The sequence below is a fragment of the Rana temporaria genome, chromosome 3, assembly GCF_905171775.1.
Source record: "Rana temporaria chromosome 3, aRanTem1.1, whole genome shotgun sequence".
NCBI classification, from domain to species: Eukaryota; Metazoa; Chordata; class Amphibia; order Anura; family Ranidae; genus Rana; species Rana temporaria.
Window position 1 is genome coordinate 374,265,485 of NC_053491.1, and position 12,101 is coordinate 374,277,585.

The window sequence follows — 12,101 nt, forward strand, 5'->3', positions numbered from 1 at the left end:
TTCACTGAATTTAAAGATACTAGTCTTTTCCTCTAAAAGGTCTTATTAAAACTCCTTTATGAAAAACGTGAAGGTAACCCAGGTTTGTGATCTGGTGGAGGAGGACCTAAAGGTGGTGTGCGATTTGTTGGATGAGGATGAATCCCCCGATAAGGAAGAGGAGGATGAGACTCTTTATGTTAGGAAATCTGATCTGAGGATCATATCCATTAAAATCCCCCCCCCCCCCCCCCTTAATAAGAATAGACTAATTAACCACTTCTCACCAGTGTTCAGGATGATTTGAAAAAAGTGAACAGGCAATAATGAGTGAGAACAATTTATCCCAAGAAGAGAAGACAGCTTAGAAAGAAAAAAAGAGGTGAAGGGGGTCGTTATAAAGAAAAGTGATAAAGAAGGTAATATTGTTAAAATAAGAAAAAAAAAGAAGTGAAGAGACAACTTGGTTGCCAGGAGACCTATCACTGCTTAAAGTGGATGTAAACGCGAAAAATTATTATTATTTTTGCTGTCATAATGTAGATTATAAGATTTCCTATCATCTGTGCACAGTCTTGCCACAAAGAGTTAATCCAGCTCAGAGCAATCCTCTTTTCTTTTTTCAGTGAGATAAAACAGACAAACAGAGAAAACCTTGTCTTCCCCCCTGCTGTGAGTGACAGGTGATTTACATATCTCATGCACTAGCCTAAGACAGGAATTATTTTTTAATTACCACCCCCACTCCTTTTCTGAAGTCATATGGTTACTTTTCTGGATTTTGACTGGATGTTAGTGATCATAGCAGAATTTAGTGTAAAAAAAACGCAGGAGAAAATGCGTGCTGACAAGGGGAGTGTAGAGGAGGGCGGGGAGTCTACTGACATCACGACTCCACCCACCGAGCTCCGGACAACAGATCCACCCACAGAATCTGCAGTTTTTCAGTTTTCATAACAGACAGAGGGGAGACATTTGACAGGTAAGGATACATGCAGGAGGCATGTATATCCTTATAGATCAGCCCAATGGCAGTAGTTTAGAAAGTATGAGAGTGGGTTTACTACTTCCTGGACTGAGATAGATAGACAGATGTCACAATCATGTAAACTCTGGTGCTTGTGCAGCTGTATTCACATGCATATCTGACACGGATCATCCCCTGCTGCAGTCTCTCACCTTGTGACTTGCTACAAAGTTACGGTCTGATCACTGGAGGAGAGGAGACTGAGGAAAGGCTTCCTAGTGCCAACAGCAGACTGATGACATCATCTCAGCCTAGGCAAAGTCACTGACTGGAACTCATAAAAAAAAGCTTTTTTAATGCTAAATGTGAACCTTTTCTGAAAAAAAAATACTGTTTCTGTATATTGTGAATTTTTAAAAATAGTTTTAAGGTTGTCAACAAAACAACGCTGTATCCTGGCCTAGGCCATCAAGGCCCAGGCCTAGGGCAGCACTTTCCAGGGGACAGCACGGAAAGAGTCCCCGCTGGCTTGCACTACACGGTTAGCGCCAGTCTTATGGGGCGAACTGGGCTGAGAGGCAAATTAATCTAGCGCCCCCTGCTTCCAGTATGCGTGCGGACGGCATTCTGCAACTGTGGGGGGGGCATTGCTTCTAATTTTGACTGTTCTATTTTTTACCATCCACATCCCATTGCATGAGTTAAGTCAGGCCTAGGGCAGCACAAAACCTAAATACACCACTGCAACAGAACACGAGTAGAGAAGAAACCTTTCAATAGAGACACTTGTCCTAATGACAACTGTGCAAGATGGAATCCTTCTCACTTTTAAGAGGTTTGCTCTCTTTAGAACAGGAAGAAATGGGACCCCAAAAGAGAAACAGACAGCCAGAAAAAAATACACTAAAAGTTGATATCTACGGTGTCGTTTCAAGTCAAAATAGAGTTGATTGAACTTGATTAAAATATCTTAGTATTTTCTGTAAACTTACCAGGAACCACTACAGAGTCCCGAGATCCAGAAAAGATGAAGACTTTATCATTGGCGAGGTTTGATACAGGATCAATGAGAGCACTGCTTGCATAACTTTGGGTCCTTGAGACGAGGGAATTCACATCAATGCTTGTTGGCATTTTCATGCAGGCGTTGGTTGCCGTAAGCATGCTTCCTGCCGCACAGTAATATGGTCCTGTGTTTGAAAAAGTTAAAGATGCATTACTGTTGCAAAGTACTTTGCTAAAACTTTTAGCAAGATTTTAGGCTTTATTGGCTGAATGCGTAGCTTGTAATTTAAATAAATAAATTAAAAAGAGCTGACAATTAAGTATAATAATTTAGCAATCCTTTTAGTTGTTAGGAAGTTTTATAACATCATTTATTTGTTAGGAAGTTTTATTAAATGAACACCTTTAGCCAGATAGTCAAGAATGACAATAACTACAGTAATGCCACGTACACACCATCACTTTATGTGATGAAAAAAAATGACGTTTTAAAAACGTCACTTTAATTGACTGTGTGTGGGGGAAAACGTCGCTTTATGTCTTCTAAAAAACGACCAAAAAAAATTGAAGCATGCTTCAATTTTATGTGTCGTTTTTCAAAACGTCAACTTTTACTTCACAGAAATTGACCGTGTGTAGTAAAAAACGTCGCTTAAAACGACGTTTTTTCACCCGCGCATGCCCAGAAGCTACTTATGAAGCAAGCTTCAATGGAAAAAAGTGGTGAGAACGTAACCTCGCTTTGCTAGAACATTGTGAGAAAAACGATGGTGTGTAGGCAACTTCGTCTTTGAAAATTGAAGTTTCAAAAACTTAATTTTTTACTTCACAGAAAATGTCGTTTTTTTTTCATCACATAAAGTGATGGTGTGTACGGGGCATAAGAGACAGAACCTGTGTTAGCTGACTGTTTTTGCTTGGATTTTAAACTGATCAATATGCTTTCATGCTGTCTACTATGTAATATATTACTAGAGACAGAGGCTCTTTAAAGTATGTACATTTAATGAATTTTATTTACTTATAGGTAGTTTTATTTTTTTTATATCACACAAGATTTTACCAGGTGAAGAAAGTGACTGTGCAAAATATGTTGTTTAAATGTCATGCCCTCTTTACTTTGAAATGTTTCCTGTAAATAAAAAATAAAAACTGAATGCTTTTGTACATTTGTAAAGAAAATATTCGAATTTTTGTTGATCAGTAGAATACTAAACTATGTCACAACTCAGCTCTGGCTGCATGGAATTTCTTAGGGTGTGTTTTCTAATAGTGACAACAGTGGCTCATGCCTGCATAATTGGTGTAGAAACAGTCACTTTCTACAGTAGTCTCAATTGGAAGCCCATGTGAGAGGGTGAAATTGCAGGACCATAGTTGGTAGACAGGGATAGAGTGTTGACAATCCATAACAGGAAGCATCTGAACAAACTCCATCATGGCAGGATCAACATGGATTATTTTATTAATTTAAGACAATAGCTGCCACCTCCTATATCCTATTTTATGTGAACCATAGGCGTGTGCACAGGGTGTGCCGGATGTGCCCAGGTACACCCTAATCACCCCATGCACATTAGTGTTATCACTCTGTGTAGCAGCAGGAACATGGGAAAGATCTCCCTCTTACTGGCTCTGCCATAGGAGAAGTGTTTATGCTCTTCTCTTTCACTGTACCGGCAGGGAGATCAACAAGTCGGGGTCATATATATGTAGACACATACACGCGTCTTTTTGAGCTTAAGGGTGCACACCCTAATGCAATAGGCTGTGCACACCTATGATGTGAACACATTTACATAATGTATATACTATTTATGCATTAATGGACTAATCTTGGACTATTCATTAACCATTTTATTCATAATACCCCTTTGATTCAGCTCTCACTTTGTGCCAGGATACATTGTTTTTGGATTATTTTATTGAAAACTTCCAATTTAACAGTGGTGTCATTTTTTTTTTTTTAATTGCTATAACAGGTAATGCTTATTTGAGATTTTAGTTATTAATTTTACAATCCCAAATTTGTTTTAATAATGATTTATACAAAATTTGGGAAGAAGAATTAACAGTTTGTACATTTCCCAGAAGTGTATTTATTATTTTACAGGAGTGTAAAAATAAAATTTGCATTTAATTAAGTTATTTTTACTGTTTATTCCTGTTTATGTGGCAGCCAGTAAAAGCATACCTCCAGCAAAAAGACCTGCTCCAACGATCTTCTTAGATTGAGCAACATGGAACTGATTGGCCATGTAGGATCCTGATGATAGTCCAGACACTGAGATGGCGGGATCCAAATTGTAACTTCCTGCAAAATGTTAACAGTTTGGATGTGTGGTACGTTCATAAGTCAGTATTAAAGGAAACTTTTACAACAACAAAACTAATATCAAATATGAATATTTAACACATTTTAAAATATAAAAACATTTTATATATATATCATCCCCCTGAGTCTGTACATCAGAATCTTAGTACAACAATTTTACTCAAATGCATGTTTAATGCGCTAATACTCCTGAGAATTCTTGCAGCTCAGACTCTTACTGCCTCCCCTGGCACATTGGACTCTTGGGTGGTCCCACCTTGAGGTGTTTCCACACCTGCATTAAAATAAATATAAAGGAGGGAGAAAGTAACACAAGTAAGGTGTGCAGACCATTGAACGCAGAGATCTCATAAGGGAATTCCCCAAGAAACATAAGAGAGCATAAGGTAGGTTGAGTCTTAAGGTTCTACCAAACACCCAAAAACAATAAAAATAATTCAAAGCTGGAGGAAGTGGAAAAACATAGAATTGGGCAGATCAAAAGCCATGTTTGAATTCTTGAAATGACTTGATTCCATTGCTATTAAATATAGTTCAAACATCAGGTAAGGTAAGCAATTTTGGAAGGTTTGAGTTGCCCCAGAGTGGTGTGTGAGTAACAGAAGCCTTCAACATGCCCACTGCCAATTCCCAAATCTTACAATGGTGATAGACCATTCCCTTACGGCCTCCCAAAGTATAAAAATCACACATGTCACTAAGGAGAATCTGGAAGGGGTTTAAGACCTGGGCTACTGTTCTTATGCATGATAGATTGAGTTACCTATGTTTATCCTCTTTATCAAAATAAAAAAATGGGAGAGTTTAGCAACTAGATAGTACACATTGAGGTCTGGAAGGGCAGCGCCACTCATATCCGTAGGATTTTTCAAGGAGCGCCAAGAAAGCTTGTGATGGGAGTTGACCCAAACAAACGAGTTAAGAATAGAGTCCATCGTTTTAAATACGGGGAGTGGCTGGCACACCGGAGAGTGCCAGAAAATATAAAGGAGTGTGGTCAGCAGGATCTATTTAACTAGACTTATGTGTCCCATCACCCCAAGGGGGAGACAGGACCAAGTCTGAGTTTTGGTTTTAAGCAATATAAAAAGAGGTTCTACAAGTCTAATATATTCTGCTGGAGACCGGCTAACCTGAACTCCTAAATACTTGATCTGGCTTGCTCGAATATAAGCTTGAGCAGCTGATGGGGCCCCCAGGGGAGAATTTGGGACTTACCCCAATTAATTTGTAGGCCAGAGAATTCCCCAAATCGTTATATAAGAGGCAAAGCCACTATTAAAGATTGACCTGCATCTTCTAGGTACAGAAACATATCGTCAGCATAAAGACTGATGGTTTCAATCAACAGCTCCGACCTAAGGCCTTTAATATCAGGGTGTGCTCTTATGGCTATTGCCAGTGGTTCCACTGCCAAGGCATAGAGTAGTGGAGACAGTGGGCATCCCTGGCGTGTGCCTCTGCTCAGAGGGAAGAGGGTCAGAAATCCTACTATTAACCATAAAATCATTTATTTTAAGGGACTGATTCCTTAAGAAACAGGCAAAGGGTTGATAAAGTAATATTTCACTGTTAAGCCAGGCCATAGATGGTTTGAATCAAATAAAATTCAGCATGAACTGGCCCAGATTCAAACAATCTATGGGCAGACTAAGGCCTCGTACACACGATAGATTAACCAGAGGACAACGGTCTGAAGGACCGTTGTCCTAGGTTAACCTATGAAGCTGACTGATGGTCTGTCGTGCCTACACACCATCAGTTAAAAAAACGATCGTGTCAGAACGCGGTGACGTAAAACACAACGACGTGCTGAAAAAAACGAAGTTCAATGCTTACAAGCATGCGTCGACTTGATTCTGAGCATGCGTGGATTTTTAACCGATGGACGTGCCTACTAACGATCGTTTTTTTCCCATTGGTTAGGAATCCATAGGATAATTTTAAAGCAAGTTGGCTTTTTTTTAACCTAAGGTTAAATAACCTATGGGGCCTACACACGATCGGTTTGGATTTCATCGGTCCATCAGACTGTTGTCCTCTGGTTACCCTATCTTGTGTACGAGGCCTAATGGTACCCAAGTCAATTCATTAATCGACTCAGGTACAACCAACATGCAAAATTTTTCATGCTATGTTTGCCAACGGCTTCAGTCACTAGCAATAAACCCTATGGGCCAGATTCTCAAAAGAATTACGCCGGTGTATCTACAGATACATCGGCGTAATTCGAAAATCCCGCCGGCGTATCATTGTTTTGTATTCTCAAAACAGAATTAGGCTAGGATCCGACTGGTGTAAGTCACTTACACCGTCGGATCCTAAATGCAATACTACGCTGGCCGCTAGGTGGCTTTTACGTCGATTTCAGCGTCGCATATGCAAATGAGCCGAATACGCCGATTCCCGAACGTTTTTGCGCCGCTTTGCCGTAGTTTACGTTGTTTCCGTAAGTGTAAGGTTACCCCTGCTATATCAGGGGTAACCTTACGTCGGTCTGCCGTATGCCATGTTAAGTATGGCCGTCGGGACAGCGTCGGGTTTTTCCGTCCTTTACGTAACTCGTCGCGAATAGGGCTGTGCGTTAATTACGTTCACGTCGCAACCAATGTATTTGCGGCGTACTACAGAGCATGCGCAGTGGCCTACGTTTAAGGCCGGCGCATGCGCAGTTCGTTCGGCATGGGGGCACGCTTAATTTAAATACAAGCCGCCCCCTTTGATTTACGCGGGGATACGCCGGGACATTTAGACTACGCCGCCGCAAATTACAGAGCAAGTGCTTGGAGAATACGGCACTTGCTCCAGTAAGTTGCGGTGGCGTAGTGTTAATGGCATACGCTACGCCCCGCCCGTAGATACGCTGATCTACGAGAATCTGGCCCAGTGTGTTTACTTTCCTGCAACCATGGAAAATCGCACCATCTATGGCCAGCTTTACTCTCTTCAGCATCAGATCATTTGATGTACTTATCATCAGACTCTACAAAACCTATAGGTTACTAGCAGTGTTTGTTTTAATTCTATAATATCTGATATGAAAGACTAAATAGATTATCCCTGTGGATTTCTGCTTCATGATAATAAATATACGTTGGGCCAGATTCACAGAAGAGATACGATGGCGTATCTCCTGATACGCCGTCGTATCTCTGGGAGTATCTATGCGACTGATTCATAGAATCAGTTACGCATAGATAGCCCTAAGATCCGACAGGTGTAATTGACTTACACCGTCGGATCTTAGGATGCAATACTTCGGCCGCCGCTGGGTGGAGTTTGCTTCGTTTTCCAGCGTCGGGTATGCAAATGAGCTTTTACGGCGATCCACGACGGTTTTTCGCGTTCCTTACGTCGTCGCTAGTAATTTTTTCCCGTCGCAAAGTTACGGCTGCTTTAACATGGCTTAACTTTAGATGAGCCATGTTAAAGTATGGCCGTCGTTCCCGGGTCGAATTTTAATTATTTTGTTTTTTTTTGCGTAAGACGTCCAGGAATACGAAAGTACGTTCTGCTCGTCGCTGTTCAAAAAGATGACGTCACTTCGCGCAAAGCACGGTGGGAATTTCAAAACGGAGCATGCGCAGTACGTCCGGCGCGGGAGCGCGCCTAATTTAAATGGTACACGCCCCATTTGAATTGGGCGGGCTTGCGCCGGACGCCTTTACGTTACACCCACGTAAGTTTACACGCAAGTGCTTGATGAATCAGGCACTTGCGCTGAAAACTTGCAGCGGTGTAACGTATAGACGATACGTTACGCTGCCGCAAGTATATGTGAATCTGGCCCTATATCTCACAAAAGTGAGTACACCCTCACATTTTTGTAAATATTTTATTATATCTTTTCATGTGACAACACTGAAGAAATGACACTTTGCTACAATGTAGTGAGTGTACAGCTTGTATAACAGTGTAAATTTGCTGACCCCTCAAAATAACTAGTTTCTTCAGTGTTGTCACATGAAAAGATATAATAAAATATTTACAAAAATGTGAGGGTGTACACACTTTTGTGAGATACTGTTTTTTTTTACGAAAGGCAAATCCACTTTGCACTACAAGTGCTAAGCGCACTTGAAAATGCATCAAATTTGCACTTGGAAGTGCAGTCGCTGTAAATCTGAGAGGTGGATCTAAAAAGAGGGGGAGCTCTGCTGGTTTTCTCATCCAATCAACTGCAAGCTAAAATGCTGTTTTTTATTTTCCTTGCATGTCCCCCTCGGATCTACAGCAACTGCACTTTCAAGTGCACTTGCAGTCCAATTTCAAGTGCACTTTGCACTTGTAGTTTGCACTTGTAGTGCAAAGTGGATTTGCCTTTTGTAAATAACCCCCAATGTAGCTTCATAATATCTTATAATATCTTACCAAGACGTGTCTGTCCATGGACAAAGCCTACGAAGGCGAGGAACAAGATGTAACCACTCATTTTCAGTGGAAGAGGCAGTCTTTCAGCGGTATGAGGAAAATTCCTACCTCACTTATGAAACCCTAGGCTTTTATATAACCGTAAAAACAAGTTTTAATCTTGAACAAATAAGATGTTTTGTAGCTGTGTGAAAAACATCTGTTAAACAGCCATGATTTTTGATAAGTACAATTTTGGAGTATGGAGGTAAGATTTAGCAAAGTAAACAAACTACACAGAAGCCGCTCAAGCATAGTTTTTTTATGGTAGGTGCTTCAAATATTCCAGCAGAGACTGAAAAAAAACTTGGAATTATTTTCTAATGAAGATTCTTTAGTCTTACTTCCATGTGGCAAGCAAACTGGAAGCTTTGTTTAGACTGTTCACTAGATACATCTGCTTCAATGTAATATATAATAAATATTTTCTGTGTTAATGTGTTAATACTGGTAAAAAGTACATAAATACAAAACATAAATAAAGTCAGGATCTTTGTGTTTTTTTGGAAAGTTGGAGTTTTTTTTTTTGAAAAATATTTTTATTGAAGAATTTTCAAACACAAGACATAGTACAGTTAGACAATACAAGACATGGACAGCTCAACGTCATACAATTCTTCATGAGATGCAGCTGATACATCAGAAAGACAGTAACCCTTGCAAACTAGACATGGTAACATACTGAGGTTCGTATCAACCGACATATTCAAGGAAGGAGGTGGTTAGGGGAAAGTCTCATCCACCAAAAAAAAAAAGAAAAAAAGAATGAAAGAATGTCTTAGCCAGCAGTCTCTGGCTCCTCCACCCAGACCCGCCATATCTTTTCATATTTCTGCGGACATCCGCGGTTGGCATATGTGTCTTTATATAGGGGAAGGCTGGTGTTTACCAGGCGCCGCCACTGTACCAGGGATGGGGGTGAGGGTTTTTTCCAATGCATGGCCACGTTTTTACGGGCATAAAAGAGCAGTACGCTCACTAGTGTGCGTTTGGCTGAGGTTCGGACAACGTTGTCTATGATGCCCAGAAGGCATACCTCCATAGTCAAGGGCAAGTGAGTCCCAGCAATTTTGTTGGTCAGTTCCAACACCGCCTCCCAATAATGCACCACCTCTGGGCACTGCCAGAAAATATGTGAAAAATCGCCTGGGGAGGTGCCACAGCGCCAGCACTCCTGTGAGTGTGTGGGGTTCATTTTGTGCAGCCTGTGGGGGGTAAAGTATGCCCTATGCACTATTTTGTATTGCACTAGCCTGTCACGAACTCACACCAATGTGGAGAAGGGAAGGTCCCAAATGTCATCCCAGTCGTCTGTATCTAATGTGGGAATGTCCGTTTGCCACCTGGCTCGCAGCCCGTCAAGGGGAGGGAGTGACACAAAGAGTAGGAAGGAGTATACGTGCGAGGTGGGCTTCACACCACAATCAAATCTAAGTGTCCTCTCCAACTCCGACTGGGCCACGATACAGGAGGACAAAGGGAACTGCGCTGAGAAAGCGTGTGATAGTTGTAAGTAACGAAAACGATAGTGAGAGGGCAGATTAAATTCAGATGAAAGCTCGGCAAAGGTTTTCAGCGCGTTCTGCGAAACAATATGCGATATCAGTTTCACGCCGTGCTTTGACCACGCAAGGGGATCTAACAGTCTGTAAAAATGGTCCAAGGTAGGGTTTTTCCAGATCGGGGCATTGGGTGAAATTTCAGTGGGCTTACATTTTTCAATGGCCAGGCCGGTTCGCCACGCCCGCAGGGTGGTGGTCATAGAGGGGGTCAGAGAGTAAGGCGCGCGGGGGCCCCTGAAAAGCAAAAGCTGAAGGGCCTCCATCGAGCCAACCACCGATGCTTCAAGAGCAGTGGAGGTATTTGTACCATCCGGCTTCAGCCACCAGGCCGCCGTTACCAGCTGGGCGGCGAGGTAGTACTTGTGGCAGTCAGGAAATGCCATCCCACCCTGCGTTCGTGGCCTCATTAAGGTAGATAATTTATACCTCGGTGAAGAGGTCCCCCAGATAAAGGAGGAAAAAAGCCGATTTAATCTAGTAAAAAAGGACTTAGGCACCCACTGCGGCGAGTGGCGGAAGAGGTAGAGAAGCCTGGGGACTATTTTCATTTTGAGAAGATTCACCCTCCCCCATACCGACAAAGGAAGGTGACCCCATGCCTTAAATTTGGACTGGGCGTCTACCAAAACAGGGGAAAGATTAAGGGGGATAAAGTCAGAGGCCGAGGTAGAAACCTGTACTCCCAAGTATTTAAACGTGTCTACCCAGCATAGGGAGTTGTCCTGAGGGGAGGTAGATCTGGCAGCCTGGTCTATTGGGAAAAGGAGGGATTTGGACCAGTTCACTCTGAGTCCAGTGACCAGGGCGAACGTGTTCAGTACAGATAGAGCACCCTGCAGGGAGGGGCCAGCGTCATTTAGGAAAAGCAACATGTCATCAGCGTATAAGGCCACCCTCTCCTCCAGCAGACCCACCCTAAGTCCCTTAATGTGACAAGATGTGCGTAATGCCTCTGCTACTGGTTCGATGGCAAGGGCGAATAAAGCCGGGGAAAGAGGGCAGCCCTGCCTAGTGCCACGGGAAAGCTGAAAGGGGGCGGAAACACCACCGCCCAGGCGTACCGACGAAGTAGGGGCCCTGTAGATTACCTGTAACCAAGTTATAAAGAGTAATGGAAATCCCATCCGGCGCAGAGTCTCCCACAGGAAAGGCCACTCGACCGTGTCAAAGGCCTTTTCTACATCTAACGAGGCCACAGTCCTTGTTCCGGTATTAATGTGTCGGGTATGAATGTTAGTGAAGAGCCTCCGGAGATTAACGTCCGTAGACCTTCTGGGCATAAACCCCGTCTGGTCAGAGTCTATTACCGTGGGCAACATGGGGTATAACCGCAGGGCTAACAACTTGGTGAGTACTTTAAAGTCAGTGTTCAGTAGTGCAATAGGGCGGTAGGAGCCACAGGAAGTGGGGTCTTTGGGAGGCTTGTATATCAGTGTCAGGTGGGCATGGTACATAGAGACTGGGAGATTGCCATCAGCCAAACACGTGGTGTAGAGCTGAGCCAACAGGGGCGCCAGTAGGCTGGCATGGGCCCTATAGAAGTCTAGGGGAAGCCCATCCGGTCCGGGCGCCTTGCCCGGCGGAAAGGACTGGATGGCATTCTGGACCTCGAGAGCTGTAAATGGTTGTGTCAGGGCCTCCCTCTCCTGGTCGGAGAGCCAGCCCAGCGCCAAAGGATCTAGTAGGTCATTTAGCGTCTCGGGCCGGAAGTCCGCCGGCAGCCCAGACGAGTAGAGAGTTCCATAAAAGTCCCTAAAGGTCTGCAGTATGTCTTGAGGGGAGGACACAGTCCCCCCTCCTGGGGTCTGGAGGAGAGATATAGTCGTGAGAGGCTGATCATGTT

The 12,101-nt window shown here is 43.0% G+C and overlaps 1 protein-coding gene across 1 annotated transcript in view; it reads right to left on the reverse strand.

Moving 5' to 3' along the window:
• The window catches only part of LOC120932812, a 32,506-nt gene extending 23,741 nt beyond the window's left edge, over positions 1 to 8,765 (reverse strand). Inside the window, exons 1-3 of the mRNA XM_040345549.1 lie at positions 8,658 to 8,765; positions 4,146 to 4,265; positions 1,939 to 2,136 (exon numbers count right to left, since the gene is read on the reverse strand). Coding sequence (XP_040201483.1) covers positions 1,939 to 2,136; positions 4,146 to 4,265; positions 8,658 to 8,718 — 379 coding nt within the window. The 5' untranslated portion in view covers positions 8,719 to 8,765. The remainder of the gene's footprint in view (positions 1 to 1,938; positions 2,137 to 4,145; positions 4,266 to 8,657) is intronic.
• Between the last annotated feature and the right edge of the window lie 3,336 nt (positions 8,766 to 12,101).